Raw genomic sequence first — 16,760 nt, 5'->3', positions numbered from 1 at the left:
TGAAGCTTGAGTAAAATTGACCTGTACATTATAAAAATTAATACTAGTAGAGGTTTCCATGGTTGGGAAGAAACCAAGTAATTATTTAGAAATCAATTTATGCCTTATTAATGTTGTTGAGCCTTACCTTTACATATAAATTATTTCATTATCAACGTGAAATTATTCAAACTATAAACATTTGAAATTCCAATGTGAGTTGTAATTGATGTATCTAACACAAAAAATCATTCCCATCTCAAGTATTGGTCCTCCGTAAAATTTTATGGGTTTTAATTATGGAAGAATATAGGTTTTATAATTGAATTCTTACGTTACAATAAATCTCTTTTTAATTAATTATTAGTGCAACCAACAATGATACATCTATTAGAATCAACAAGGCTATATTTATAATACTTTTTTTCTTTCATTTTGTCATGGTGTAAATGTAATTATGTAATATTATTATTTTGTTCGACATAATAATATAAAAATGACTTGAAACTTAAGTTTGTAGAAATTTTTTCAGTTACAATTGTAATTCATTCTTTAAGAGGACTTTTAAATATATTATATTTATGATAATATTTTAAGGTAAGGTAGTTTTCAAATAAGAAACGAATCAAACTATTTTAAAAATAAATAAATAAATAACTATATTTAATAAAATATTTAATTCTCAAATACCTCGCAATAATATATATTAAAAATTAGTTTTTTTCAATTTAAGGTAGATCTCAAACAAGAGAATAAAATATATAAATTAAACATTTTAGTTTTTAATTAACAAGACAAGAAAATATATAAATGATACATTTTAGCTTTTAATTAAAAAAAAAATACATTTGTAGATTCTTATTCAATAGTTAGTGATATTTTTATATTGGGTGAATTATATATAAAATGTGGTGATACTTATTCATTCGTTATATAATGAAGTTATTAGTTTAATAAATAAGTTTCTCATAGTTTAATATTATCAAAGAATACAAATTCTAGATTATACAAGATCCAAATTAACATGCAAAATGAAAATATATTACAATTTAAAAATTACTAATTACTAATTATATATATTAATAAAAAATATTGAGTAGTTGAAAAATATATTCAATTAATATTATTCAATATATATTAATATCCTATTACTTGATAAGCTTACTAAATAGTATATTTAAGAGATATAAGTTCCCACATAAAAGAATAAATTAATAAGTTTTATTTATAAACTTGTTATGAAATAAAATTTATTATGTGTTGAATCATAACTCACAAAAATTAATAAGACAATTTTTGTTTTCTTTATTGTGTTGAACCATAACATATTGAGTAAAATGAGCACAATGATAAACTAATTTATTTGAAATAGTTTAGTTTGTAACATGCTACAATACATTGCAATGTTATTTAGTCATATCATAGAGAGATGAATATTTATTTATAAATTTGATGGTTTACATAGTTTGAGTGAAAAGATATTAAACAACTTTCTATAGTAATTATATTTTGATGGATGAAAGTGCATTTAAACTTAACCTCCAAGTTGGAATACCAAATAGATGTTTTTTTCTAGGAATGACTGCTCCAAAACATTCATTCATATCTATCTCATCTTCACTTCTCCAGTGAAAGTAATGAAGGAGATATCCTAATGCAACCTCGGCAGTGGTAATTCCCATGGAAGCACCAGGGCAACCTCTCCTTCCTGTCCCAAAAGGAATCATGCTTAATTCTGGATCTTTGGTTATATCAAAAATTTTATCCATAAATCTCTCAGGCCTAAATTCTAAGGGATCATTCCATACTCTTGGATCTCTTCCTATAGCCCAAGCATTAACTACAAGCCTTGATTTTTCTGGTATCAAGTAGTCATGATCAGGTCCTTCAACAATACAAGATTCTATAGATTCATGGGGCATGAGCAAGGGGACTGGTGGATATAATCTTAATGCCTCTTTTACCACACAATGCAAGTATTTCATACTTAAAATATGAGAACTTGTTATTTTGTCATCTTGTTTTACTATACAATTAATTTCTTCTTGTAATTTCTTCATCACACTTGGGTTTCTCAATAATTCACTCATTGTCCATTCCAATAGAGTTATCGATGTATCTATTCCACCAATGAACATTACCTATAAACACAGGGATAGATTAAGTCAAATAAATAAATGCATATAACTAATAGAACACAACATAATCACTAAATCAAAATATTGATAACTACCTCTTATAATTAATTTTATATGAAAGACTTGTCATAATCATTTTTCTAAGGTAGTGGCTAAAACTTAGAAATGTACTTAGTTCCAATCCCTTATCATTATTTATGGTTTTTACATTATTAAATGTTCTAAATTTTGAACTTCAAATAATTTTTTTACAATTTAATATGCCAGATTATTAATTTCATACATTATTCAATTCTATATGAAAGACTTATCATATTCATTTTTCAATGTACTTTTTGATTTACAATATATGCTCTATTATTGTACTAATGCAATAATCAATTTATTGAATGGATATCTTTAAATATATTTACCAAACCCACAAATGAGTAAAATATATGTTGAGATGTATTAAAACAATAGTGAAGTCCTGGAACCTTGGGGACGGGAGGAGAATAAGATTTTGGGAAGATAGATAGATTCTGGATAAACCTCTAGAGGAAATCCTAATCCTTAAAGATTGGAAAGATTGGTTCAAAAGTAGGTTTGGTGACTTGGTCAGAGATTACTGGAGAAATGGGAACTGGATTGATTTTAACTAGCAGTGCCCGGGGCTCAAGTTCCTTCAGATAGCTCTCTCTGCTAAAATCCCTAGAGACAACAAAGATGATAGATTGATATGGAGGGAAACCCTAGATGGGAAATATTCTGTTTCCTCAGTTGTGGTAATTCATAATGATCCGGTGGAAGAAATTCCCATCTGGGCTAAAGTTTGGAACAAGAAGTTAGTTCCAAAGGTTAATATCTTCTTTTGGATTTTCATCCAAAATAAGGTTTTAACCCTGGACAACCTTCATAAAAGAGGTTTTATTTTTCCTAATAGGTGTTCTCTTTGTTGCAGGGAAGAAGAGAGGGATTGCCATATTCTCCATCAATGCACTTTTAGTCAGGACATCTGGAAAATCATCTTGAGCAAGTGGAACCTGAGCTGGGTTTTCTCGAATCCCTTGGGGATTCCTGGCAGCAATGGCAATGCCCTAATTCTAATCCTAAAATTGTGAGACTTGGAGAATCACTCTGTCGATTATTATTTGGAATATCTGGAAAGAGCGTAACAATAGGATTTTTAGGGATAAAAGGGCTATTCCTAAAGTGCTGGCAGATAAAATTTTTAGGAGTATTTTTTAATGCCTCTATGGCACTGATCATGGACCTGCTGCTAAAGATGACTTCAAAGACAGGTGGAACCTCTCTACCACTACTACCAGCAAAGAAAATGAAAGAGAAGGTCTCGTCTGGTGTTTTCCTCCTTAGGGGTGGATTAAAGCTAACTTTGATGGAGCCTCTAAAGGGAATCCGGGTAAAGCTAGATATGGGGGCATTATCAGGAATTTTGCTAGAAGTTGTTTAAAGGTGGTGGCTGGTCCCCTGGGAAATCAAACTAGCCACTTTGTCGAAGCCTCTGCCGCCCTGAACACCTTAATTTTACCCTAAAATCTTAATTATGATAAATCATGGCTTGAAGGAGATTCACTTAACATTATTAAGTGTTTAAAGGGGGAGTCGGAGCCTTCTTGGTCAATTGAAAATATCATCATGAAAGCCAGGGAGATCATTGCAAGTTTTAAAGAAATAATTATTCAACATGCCTTTAGAGAGCAAAATAGTGTTGCGGATTGTTTAGCGAATATAGGAGTTAACTCTGACTCCCAATCTATTTGGCACGAGGAGGATCTCAATTTAAACATTAAAAAGTCCCTTAGAAAGGACCATTATATGGGGAGAGAAGGACAATTTAATCATGATAGGTAAAAGGAATTATTTGTGCCTTGTTGGAAAGGTCATTATTACTTGGCAAAGCGGCAGATCTCCAACAATCTTTAATTATTTGCCGCATGCTTTGTGGGTAACCAACTTCAAAATCTCAAGCAACTTTGGGAAAGAACGAATTAGTTTGCAGAGAAACATAGCAGATAACCTGAATCCGAAGATGGGAGGTGACCTGAGGTGGGAGGAACTAGATAATACGTTGACTTGGAGAGCGATGCCAAAAGTCTGGGCGAAACTGGAAAAGGGTTCTCTCACCAGCTTCATGGAGAAGCTTGTGGACTATGACAAAGGTAGGGTCAACCTCGCCGTTTCCAAGATTTCTGAAAACTGGTCAAATGGCTCTTTTAAAATCTATGGAGTCAAGTTTAAGCTGGACGCTGGGCTCATATCTACTCTAACTAGAATGCCCCACACTAGGCTTAATTTCTTTCGAGACCTCAAAGTCTCCAACAACGCGGTCAATCTGTTCCCGCGAAAAGAGAAAGAAAGGGTTAAAATCGGCAAAGCTACTGGGGGCTACTACGAAACTGCAAACCTCAAGAAACTGTGGGGTTGGGTTCTGAATGCAATTATGGAATACATCACGGTTGAAGGTCGTTTCTCTAGGGCCCACACCTACCATTTCGTTCTCTTAAACCATTTTAGACACGACAAAAAGGTATCCCTGCCCTACTACCTTTTTAGGTCACTCTCCAGGTCCCTTAATAAACATAGGAATAACCCTTCCAGCCTGATTCTCCACTACGGGCTTTTGCTGCTCATCTATGAGCATTGCAAAAACCTCGCCCTATTGGAAAATAAGAGGATTTCTGCCTCTCCAGGTAAAAGAAAGATGGAAGAAGGAGACTCCAGCAAGGAGAAGGCGTCCTCTAGCAAAAAAAGGAAAAGTGCCTCTGGGTTGGAAACAGAGGAAATTGAAAAGGAAAGCAACGGTATGGAGATGAACGACTCCATCAGTGAAGACAACTGGAAATATGAGGAGCTGGGTAATGAGGAAGAAAGTGGTGGTAATGAGCCCGGTCATGAAAGCCCTATCCTCAGTGATTGCCCTGGTAAGGACAACAGCCATCCGATGGAAGAAGTGGATTTCAAGGATAATGAGGAGACGGATGTGAATTCTGAGAGGGGAACAAACAAAGATTCTAAGAAGGACCTGACTAAGGACAGGGTTAGTGAGGATAAGGAAAGTGCGAGTAAAGGGCTAATCTTGGATAACCTCAAGAAACTCTTTGAGGCAAGAATGGACTACGACAGATGGACCTATGAGCACCTGAAGAACCTGGATAAAAAGGGGAAAAACATGGATGAGAAGAGGGAAGATGAAAACAGAGAGCACCTAAACTGGAAGTAGAATATGGAGGATAAGGTTAAATCACTGGAAGATGGGAAGGAAGCGATGAAAAATCTTATGGGCGTTATCCCGAGTTTCCTATCTACTATCATTAAAAACCTAGAGGATATCACTAAGGTCTGTGATCAAACCTACTCTCCAAAACCGGTTGTAGATCTTGACTTGGATGAAGAGACCATCCAGACTGGTAGCGGTATTGCTACTCCGACGGGTGGCACTGCGAAGATGACCAGGGCTAGTGTCAAGAAAGTTGTGGCTGCTCCTGCAAAGAATCTCCCTAATCTCAGGGATAACATCAAAGAGTTGCACGAAATTAGCAACACTCTGACAAAAGCTCTGGAAAAAATCAACTAGTATCTTCTGGACTCTAGATGGCCTGCTGGCTTTGTGGGGTTTTTTCTGGTTTTCTCTAGTTTTCTGCTGGTTTTTCGTAGGCCTGTTCTCTTTTGTTTCTTGTCATTTTGTTGTTTAAGTTCTGCTTGTAAAGGGTTTTGGGGCTCCTTCAAAACCTGCTTTTACCTTAATCAAAAACAATAGTGAAGTAGACAATTTTTAAATTCTAAATTTAAATTTATAAAATTTAAGACTCAAATATATTGTTGTAGAAGTGATTTTGGTCAAGTTTACACTCATAGATCCAATTCAAGGTGATGAATGCTAAATCTAGTGGTCAAGAATAAATATCTACCATAAATATCTAGTGGTAGATATATTGTTCAGAGCTTAGAGTCTATGTACAAGAGTTATTTAAACTTCTTTAATTAAATTCTGGAATAAAAAAGAAAAAAAATGTATCATATTATAAATATAAAATATCCAAATAAAATAATTAAAAAATATGAAGTGAAGCTTAACAAATTCAGCAAGTGATGGGCTGAGATGGCTAGTGTAGAGGAGGTTTTCTCTTTGCCAAATGGTTTCTTTGCAGTGGACTTCAGTAGCGAAGATGGTAGGGATTGAATCTTGAAGGATTTTTCTTGGAGCATCGAAGGGGTGCATATTTTACATTCAGAAATGGGTGGCCAATTTTAACCCAAGAATTATGAGGCTGGCAGAAGGTCCAATTTGAATTAGGCTGTATAACTTACCACTGGAGTACTAGTTGGGAGATTACTTATATAATATAATTAGTGACAGTATGGGTATAGCTGTGGATGTAGGTGAGGGAGAAGGGATATTTATCTTCTACAATAGGATCAAACTTTTGGAAATCAAAAGAATTCCATCGAAGATTTATTTTCGGTGTGTGATAGGGAATTGGTGTTAGGACGTGGAGACTGAGGAGACAAAGTTTTACTACTTTTGGTGTGGTAGAAGGAATCACAATATTGACAATTGTTGTACGCCTCCTCACTGGTAGTGGACCCATAAGAAATCAGGGGTTGCAAGCACAACATTGAGCAATTTGAGGGTCAATATCTCTAGAACTAACCAAGTGATTCTAGAAATAGGGAAGAGCAATAATGGAAAAAAAAGAATGGGTGGCTTGAAGAAAATTGCAGATGAGCATGCCGCCAAGTCTCCATGCACTAATCTGGTAGGGTTAGTGGATTCAAATGGTAAGGAATGTGAGCTTGATCTGAGGGAACCAATTCCTATAAGGAAAACAGAGGAGGTTGAAGGGGCAAAGATTGAACCCTAACATGATTTGACATAGCCGATAGACAAACTAACGGAGGAAGGGGAATTGGAGCATTCAAATTTTGATAGGGATGGAGAGATGAACTGCGGACTATTGATCCCCATTGTATTAGTCAATCAGCCTCGAGAGTAATGGAGAAGAAGGAAGAGTACAAAGAAGACAAGAAGGAAATCAAATAAATAGAGGAGGGATGAGCAAGCCTCTGAAAAGAAGTACCCCAAGTGGAGCAAGTGCCTCCCTTGAAGGCCAATGAAGATATCATTAAATGCCCCTAGCAAAAGACATTTGATTAGACCTCATCTAAAACTTTTGAAGGTTGATGTTATATTGCTTCAGGAAACTAAAATAAGTGCAAAGGTGTCAAGTTCTTCATATACTATAGTGTTGGAAGGGAAGCTTCCTAGATGCTATTGGCTTAGTTGGTGGCTTAAGGGTTTTACGAAACCCTGGAAGATTGACAATCAAGGTCCTGAAAGAGGAGTTTTCTTGGATGGCTATAGAAGTGGAGGCCTATTATCAAGAGTTCAAGGTTTACCTATTCAATATGTATGACCCAATCAAAATAGAGGAGAAGGAGGCTCTCTGGAAAAATTTAACCAACAATATTAAAGCTTTGGGTTTGGGAAAAGTATTGCTTGGAGAATATTTCTATGTCATTCTTGATATAGGGGAGAAGAGTGGCAACTTGAATAGGATTAATTGAGTGATCATGAACTTCAATTCCAGAGGATGCAGGTTTATGCGACTTCCCTTTGAAGAATGGTCTCTATTCTTGGACAAATAGACAAGTTGGCTTTACTTCTATATCTGAAAGGCTTGATCTATTTCTTGAATCACTCGATTGGTTGTATTTAGGTCTTATACTATATTTAAAGGTGGAGGCCATCTCAACATCTAATCACTTCTCGGTTATAATGGAGATTGTTCCTTCAACTGCACTAGCAAAAAGCTATTTTAAATTTGAAAGTATGTGGTTTAGGGATTAGGATTTTCTTGAGATGTTGGAAGGTTGGTAGCTGAGTGAAGGGGCATTAGAAGGATTGTAAGTTATCAATTTTACCAAAACAAAAAACAAAAAAAAACTCCACTTTATTTAAAGATAAGTAAAGGGTTGAGAACGAGTTAAATGACTTAAATGAGAAAGTTATCAGACTTGGGATGTTTGTTGAGGATTTCGAATTTGAAAGGAAATCGAAAATGGAGCACTCAAAGTTATTAGCCTGTGAGGAGATTTTTTTGCATGACAAAGCCAAAGAATCATGGTTTTCTATAGGTTACCAAAACAAAAATTGTCACATGTCAACAAGGTGAAGAGAGGCTGTAACTGTGTAAAGGATATTGAGAGATAAGATGGTTTGATGGTTGGCAATGTCGAAGAAATCGAAATGGAAGTGGTTAGATTTTTTCAAAGCGCTTTTTGCTCCTGACAAGACTTTTGAGACTATTAAAATGGACGGAGTTTTGGACTCCATTCCTCACTGTATCCGGACAAGGCTCCTAGCCCAAATGGCTTTCTGACACTTTTCGTCTAAAAGTGTTCGCACTTCTTGTGCATGGATGTGCAGGAACTAGTGGAGGACTTCAGGAAAAAGAATTTTTTTAAAGACATTAACAACACAATCGTTCTCCTCATTCTAATGAAACCATTCACTCAATGACAAACCAAAAGTTGCAAGCTATTAATTAGGCTCGATGTGAGCAAAGCATATGACAGAGTATGGTGGCGTTTCCTGGTGCAAATAATAAAGAGATTTGGCTTTGATGAATCCTTGCTGGATTACATATTTTTGTGTGTTTCTTTCATGCATTTTTTCATTTTAGTAAATGGGTCTTTATGTGGATTTTTTTTAATCCACTTATGATCTCCGCCAAGTGGATCCTTAATCCCTGACGCTCTTTGTGATCATGGCCAAAGCCATGGGCAAAAATTTCACGAAGTAGCAAACTTTGGACGAGGTGGAAAGGGGTGTGTGTTTTTTTGGAGGTAGAGAAGTTTACTTACATCCAATTCGCCGATGATATGACTCTACTTGGGGAGGCAACGATGAAAGTGGCAGAAGGCATTAAAGAAGTTTTGGACCGTAATATCCGAGTCTTTGGGTAGTATTTGAACATTGACAAATTAGAGATTTTTTTCTTCATCTACAAGCACATGGTTCAAAGATGCATTGATGACTTCTTAGGCTTCAACATAGGCTCTCTTCCCTCCAAATACCTTGGAGTTCCATTATTTTGGGATGTGTGCCGCTCCCAACTTTAGTAGGAGGTGGTCCTGAAATGTCATGACTAGGCTTCTTCTTAGAAGGCTAAATGCCTTACTCTGGCTGGGAGAATCACCATGGTTAAGACAGTCTTGGTTGCTATCCCAACCTTTATTATGTCTTGTTTCCAATAGATAAATAAGGCCATGTGTTCACTGGAGAGTGTTCTTAAGAAGTTCCAGTTGGAAGGTGCAAAGGAGATTAGGAAGATTCCCTTGATTGGTTTGGATACAACATGTACTACAAAGGAGGATGGGGGTACCAATCTAAGAAAAATGAAAGGGCATAATTTAGCCTTAGGGGCAAAATTTATTTGGAAAATGTATAAAGAGTCATAGAGGTTGTGATGTAGGATCCTACAAAGTAAGTGCTTGGATAACAATGATCTTAGCAGGATTCTAACTTTTCTTAATCTAGGTGGAGGCTCAGTTGTTAGGAGATTTATAATGGAGTGTTACAGAGAAAATGTCATGGGAGGTTAACAACAAGAGGATGGCTGATTTTTGGGAGGACTCGTGGGACTTCTTTGTCCCCATGAAGGAGGTGGTTGGAGTTACAGAGGAGGTGAAGCTCTTGAAGGCTAGATTTGGTTCAAAGAGTTGTAGATTACATTGTCACCATACCTTCTGGTTCTAGAGCCTCTTACAGCTAAATAAATATTAGTGATCTTCTGCTATTGATGGAGTTCAAAAATGTCTTTCAAACCGAACTAGAGAACTGAAGAGTCTTTCTCAACTCAGTCTCGGACTACATATTTTGGGGAGGCTCCAAGAATATGGAATATTTAGCTAAGGCGAGTTCCTTTCTATGGATGACACTTCCTAAGCACATTCTGAATAGGAATTGCTTAAGGATGATAGGTATTCCTATAAGACCGAGTAGATGTATTTTATGTAAAGAGGATGAGAAAATGGTAAACCACATGCTTGTCCCTTTGTGAGGTAATTTCTAAGATTAGATTCAGGAAAGACTCGGATAGATTGGCCCAAGACCACGTGACATACTAGATCTAAATAATTGTTGGCTAAGACTACATTCTCACTCTCCCTGGGCTGATTTGTGGATTGAGACTCCTTCAATGATTGCTTGGCTTATTTGGAAGGAGTGTAACATGAGAATATTGTGCAATGAAGAGAGAGACGTTGGACTTGTTAACTAGAAGATTGAAGATGGACTAAGGGAACTCATGAATGCTAAGACTAAGCTTAGAAATCAAAGAGATTTCACCTCTTTGGACAATATTATTCTTAGTAAATAGCCTGGTTTATTGGTGCCTAAAGGGTTGTCAATTAACAATCAGAAGGACCAAAAGTTAGTGAAATGGAAAGCCCCCCAGTCAAGAGGCTTCAATTAAACTTCAATGACGTTACGAAGGCAATTTGGGGCCGACTGGGGTCGGCTGCTTTCTCAAAGATGCAAATGGTATGGTCATTTGGACTCTATTGAGAAATATTCGCATCGGAACAAATAATGAGGCCGAGTGTGAAGCTTTAGCAAGAGATCTTTGCATATGTAGATCCAGAGGTATCGATGGAGTGGACATTGAAGGTGATTCTCGGATCGTCATTAGCATTGTTAAAGAAAAAGCAATCTCAAATTGGAATCTTAGGGGTTAGATCAGCCAAATTAGGGAGTGTCTGAACAACTTCTCAGATTATTCGATTAAGCATGTATACAAGGAAGACAACAAAGTGGCGGATTTCCTTGTCAATAAAGGTGTCATTCAAGAAATTTCTGAGCATGTTGGTGACTCTCTTGACTGTTGGGAGGGACAGACAGATTTGGTGAATGCTGAGTAGCTGTCGAGTCAGGATTAGGAGATTGTGGTCCCCAACTTGGACCTTTCCCTGATTATTTTGGGTTCCTCAGGTTTGTGGTCCTTCCGTGGCTACTATTCGATATGCTGGTGAATCTTTTCCCTGCATCATACTACATCTTTTGTGTTTGTGTTGGATTTCCATGTGGTATGTTGTCCATTCGCAATCATCCATTGAGATCTTTGGGTGCTCGTATCGGTTTTTTGGCTATAAAATTAGCATTGATGTGGCCACAATGGCATGGCGAACAAGAAGTATTTTGGTGTAACTTGCAGGGGTATTGAGGAGTCGATTGATCAACAACTATGTCGTTTGCTCAAAGCAGGGGACGAAATAACAAGGAAGGCAATCAAACAGATAATCGATGGACAGAATTTGGTTAGGGGACACACACACGATGGTGTTCTACAAAATTTCGACATTGTGATTATGATATTGCTATTAAGATTCAACTCAACTGTATAATTGGTGAAACTCATTGACCCATATTTTATTAGTGGTTCATAAGAACCTAACTCTTATATGAACTAATGGTATACTTAAAACTCATGACATCTAAGTGATGCTCACAAGGTGAAGCATTGGACCTTTATGGGAGGTCACACATCACCTAAATGCAATGAGTGCTAATTGTACCATTCATTCTCAAGAAAAATAGATTCTTGTAAACCACTTACTCATGAAATATAGATCAATAGATATGACTCAAAAACGGCCAGTCTTAAACCACACACACTAAGCAACATATTAAGCTTAGTGAATGCTAGTCAACTCTGAGTGTTTAACAAATCTATTCTTAATGTGACCACACACCTTAAGCAACATATTAAACCTGAAAAATATCAGTTAACTCTAAATGCTTAACATTTTTAAACCTAAAAATATAAGTGAAAAAAAACTATACAATTACATACTTATAACCATCGTACAATCGTACAGAATGACTTACCATGAGGATAGCCTTCTTATCTTCCACTGTGATTTCCATGTCCGCGAGCACATCAACCAAATCCTCTGCAGTGCGCCTCCCCTTGCGCTCCGCATGTTCATCAATTATTTTGCCGAAATCGGCGTCCAACCGATGGTGGATATTCTTCATTCGTCGCCTTAGCCCCTGCAAGTCCAGCCACTCCAAACAAGGAATGAGGTCGCCAATATTAACCAGTCCTGCCAACTCCGCAGCCTCCTTAATCATTTTCTCGAACGCCGTGCCGCCGGAGTGGCGGTCGGCATTTATCCTGCCCGTCAACATCCGCCATGTAAAGTCGGAGGTGTAGCGGGCAACGCTCTCGCTCACATCCACGCCTACTCTGCCCTCCTCGCTCTTCTCCCAGATCGATCGGACCATCGCCAGCGCCTCTTCCTCCATCACGCCTTTGAACGACTCGATTCGCTTAGCACTCAGCAGCTCCACTATGCATATCTTTCTCATGTTTCGCCAATAATCCCCGTAGGGAGCGAACACGATATCCTTGTGATTGTAAAACAAGTATTTGGCAGCTCCAATAGATGGCCTGTTGGCGAAATTCAAGTCGTGGGTTTTCAGAAACTGCTTGGCCGCCTCAGAAGAAGATGCAACCACCACGGGAACAGAACCAAACTTGACCATCATTATCGGCCCATGTTTCTCAGCCAGCCGCTGCAGACTGCGGTGAGGAAGAGCTCCCAACTGATGGAGGTTTCCTATGATGGGCAGCGCAAATGGTCCTGGCAAAGACAATCTGCCATTGTTTTTCCTCGCCCATCCCAACAGAAGGGACAGCGACACAGCAAACAATAAGATTGCAATGCCTATTGCAGAAAGTACACTCATATTGAGATCCATTACCATGCAAAACCAGAAAGAGAGATTGCTTCTTCATTTTGCTAGGGAGAGAAGTCGTTATGTATATATTTAAAGCAGCTGTAGCCTCACCAATTTCCCACATGGATCGCACTGTTTATGCAGCCTCGCCCATTTCCCACCTCCGCAGATGTCATTAGCTTGTCATTGGGGAAAATGTCTCGATATAGACAAATAACCATAGTAATTTTTGTTCTATCAAGAAAATGTAATCAATTGAGACGGAGTGCGATTAAATTAAGGGGATCTGAATCCTTCTTTTATAAAATTGAAGTTCTGAAATTGACCGTATTTTTAATAGCAGCTCGTGAATCATAGTGTACTTTTTAAATTCTATTAAATACCAGGCCTCAAAAAAAATACTCCAATATTGGTACGGTGATTACAAATGCTGAGCAAATAATAATTTTATATTATTGAAAGCTATAAGAGCATCTTTGATAATCGAGCACCTTTTATATTTTTTTAAGAAATCGATATAAAAGACAGATGAAACGACACCATCAAATTTCCTCGAAAAATAGAAGTTAATTGACATATTGATTAAATAACTTGACCCCGGATTTAACCTCTAAAATATACATTATGATAATATTTTATCATATGTAATAAAATTAGTTACTATATGCACTAAGCTCTAGATTTTTATTTCATCGAGCTTAATTATTTGGCTTGGCTTTGCATTGAGATTATATAAAATTGTATTGTCTTTTCCAAGATGAATAATGGTTATGTAGTTTTTTATTATTATTAAATAATTTTTTAAAGGTACATCCTCAAATTTAATCTGGGACTTGGTTTAAACATAAAGACAAAATAATGAGGTATTCTATTGTATTGTTGTGTTTTTATTATAATTAAATTAGTTGGACCATTATTGATTGATACTACTTTTGTCCTATGACAAATCATTGAAGTTGATTAGGTGTAGTCCAATCTTTCAATAAGTGAGCTATTAAGAAATTCATGCATGACAAAGAAATTACAAGAAACAACTCATTTATGGCTAGAAAAGATGAGAAAAATGATATGTTCTCGTATTGCAAACATGAATAATTTGTAGTATGGTGAAGGGGATATTAAGATTATATTTGATACTACAATTTCTCATGCCCTATGAATATATAGAAGCAAGTATTATGGAAGGACTTCATCATACCTACTTGATAGAACCAAATACAATATTATCATTAATGCTTAGGCAATAGGAAGAGATCTAATATTATGGGAAGATCCCTTGAATTTCACTTTGGAATATTTATGGGTAAAATATTTGATATAATTGGATATCCAAAATTAAGCATGATTCCATAGGAATAGAAAGTTGAGATTTTCCTAGTTCTTCCATGGCTATTTTCACTATTGAGATTGCACTAGGACACCTATTTTACTACTTTTAACTAAGAAGTGGAGTTGAATTAGACATGAAATAATCTTTTGGAGCCATTATTCCTTGAAAGTAAAATTAGGTTTTAACCATTTACCAAATACTATGGGGATGTCCCAAGGTAGGCTTTAACACTAATCCTATCTTCCCATAAGGCACATTTCAACTATTTATCCCAATCCCCAAAATTATTTTCTAACAATTGTTTGATGAAATCTAAGAAGTTCTTGCTGGTTGATTTAGCTACCACATTCCCTTGCGGATAGTAATTAAAAGAAAACTATAAGTTAACTATAAGTATGGTCGTTATCAAATCCTAGAGCAAAAGGCATCCCAAACTTAGTTATGATACACACTTCAAGAAACTTAATTAAAACATCAATCAAACAATTCTTACAAGCCTAGTCTTTTTTCTATCTCGTTTAGTAGTTGGTTATTGTGAGGATGAATTTGTGGCCTATAGATGAGTTGCGATTATTCACACCAAAGATATCTAAAGCCCATTAAGAAAAAGGCCTTACCTAAAGACATTGTAGATTTACATTCTCATGAGGCAACAGTTTGACAAATGTGGAAATGTCTCACATGGTGGTGTGTATCTCTAAAAATGTGAGGTCAATAGTACCTAGATTTAAGTATCTAATGGGGTGTTAAGTATCTTGACCTATGGCCTATTCCAACTTTCCCATGAAATTCCTTGAGTTTGTTTGGCCCCTTATTGCTTTAAGAACCTCAAATAGATTTCATCAATGTTATTTTGAAATAGCACCCCATTTTTAGTCTTGAAATTTGCACTCTTTAGAAAAAATTATCATCTTTTAGTATAATTCAAGCCCTCTAAAAATTTAATGTTGATTATTAGGAAGATAAAATAAGGATCTCTTATTAAATATTAAATTCTTAAACACCTTCAAATAATATATATCACTTAAAATTAGTTCATAAAAAAAGAGAAGGATATTATATAAATATTCTATCTTTTAATTAAAAATAAAATAGGTTTGTGGATTCTTATTAATATTCAATTCTATTTTGACATTTTCATCTTGGATGAATTATTTATGAATTTTGTTGATAATTAGTTATTTATCAAGGTTAATTTATTAATTAAATAGGGTATTTTTTGAATCTATAATAAGATCTTAGAAGCTCTGTTTTGGTTTGATTCCTAGGATGACCACCCTCTAATCCCTTCATTGTATATGCACTTAAAGTCCCTTTGTGATAGCTTTATTGCATCTATATGGCGTACAATGGTTGATTATAAGATTGTTCAACATTTGGGCCTAATAGAGGTTGACATATGGAAGGACCCCCAAAAATGGCCTCTTGGAGAGACAAAGTGAGCTCAACAAGAGTTAGCTTAGATTATTCATAGTAGGGAGTGAAATTCCCTTACAAGAATGAATATCCTAAGGATTCGACTGGTAAGTACTCAGTGGCTTTGAGGTACTTGGAACCTGATAAGCAGATGTCTAGGAGATTGGGGGTTTGATGGTGGAAACAAGAGGAGAACAAATTTTCTTAGCCCAAGTGCAATTTCTTCTTGTGTTTGGTTGTTCAAAAAATATATCATACTTAGGATAATTTATGCAAGCACAAATTTGAAGGACCTCCTAATTCTGTGTTGTCTCTTAGTAATGATTACTTCTCACCTTTTCTTTCAGTGTTCTTTCTCTAGGAATATTTCACATCTCTAGTGAGAAGTTTGGAATCGGGCTTGTGTGCATGCTTCCTTGTTGACTGAGTTTTAGGACAGTTTGGGTTTACCTATAACTAAGACCTATTTTCTTTAGGTTGCTTGGTTTATTGGGCCTTCTTTCGTTATATGGAAACTTTGGCTAGAACTGAATCGTAGAATCTTTTAGGATGCAAAAATTGGTTTTTCAACAATTATGGTTAAAAATTATTCATACACTTTAGAAAATAGTCTTGGCTAAGTATGATCTTTCTGGTGCAATGGATCCTAGTGATGTTTGTATTTTTTAAAGATTGAGATTTTCTACTCAAGGAATTGGAACTTCTACTAGTGTGAGATGTAAGCATGTTAAGAGAAATAGATGTAGACAATCTAAGAGGAAGATTGATCATGTGGAGAGATGGCTTCCTCTTCCTTAAGAATTTTTGAAGATAAATGTTGATGGATCTTCTTGAGGAATCATAGTCATGTAGTTATAGGTGGTATTGGTAGAAATAGTTATGGTGATGTTCAATTTTCCATTTCCATTTATATAGGTTTCCATATGAATAATTTCATGGAGGCTCTCACCATCTTGTATGCCATGGAGAGAGGTTGTGATCCTGGTTGGACAAGGAATATTTATGAGTCTAATTCATAAGTGGTGGTGAATATGTTGAGTGAGCAACATTTGGATGGTACTAATTGAGATTTAGCTATGGTTATCTGATAGATTCTAAGTTTGAATAGGCCTTTAGAATCTGTTACTTTTTGTCATATTCATAGAGAGTGGAA

At 36.0% G+C, this 16,760-nt stretch overlaps 1 protein-coding gene across 1 annotated transcript; it reads right to left on the bottom strand.

Moving 5' to 3' along the window:
- Nucleotides 1-1,391: 1,391 nt before the first annotated feature.
- On the bottom strand, nt 1,392-13,023 carry LOC131039102 (cytochrome P450 750A1). Its single transcript, XM_057971756.1, has 2 exons — nt 12,007-13,023; nt 1,392-2,120 (listed from the first exon to the last, which is right to left on the bottom strand). The coding sequence occupies exons 1-2, from the start codon at nt 12,886-12,888 to the stop codon at nt 1,482-1,484; spliced, it is 1,521 nt and encodes a 506-aa protein (XP_057827739.1). The 5' UTR covers nt 12,889-13,023; the 3' UTR covers nt 1,392-1,481.
- Nucleotides 13,024-16,760: the final 3,737 nt, after the last annotated feature.

The sequence above is a fragment of the Cryptomeria japonica genome, chromosome 10, assembly GCF_030272615.1.
Source record: "Cryptomeria japonica chromosome 10, Sugi_1.0, whole genome shotgun sequence".
In the NCBI taxonomy this organism is placed as follows: domain Eukaryota; kingdom Viridiplantae; phylum Streptophyta; class Pinopsida; order Cupressales; family Cupressaceae; genus Cryptomeria; species Cryptomeria japonica.
Note: the sequence above shows the minus strand (reverse complement) of the source record. Positions and strands in the feature narration are given on the sequence as shown.

Excerpts from the sequence above, each read along its gene's own strand:
- LOC131039102 (XM_057971756.1), bottom strand. The coding sequence starts at position 12,888 with ATGGTAATGGATCTCAATATGAGTGTACTTTCTGCAATAGGCATTGCA. Across the intron at positions 2,121-12,006 it reads ATAAGAAGGCTATCCTCATG|GTAATGTTCATTGGTGGAAT; the intron begins GTAAGTCATTCT and ends CTGTGTTTATAG.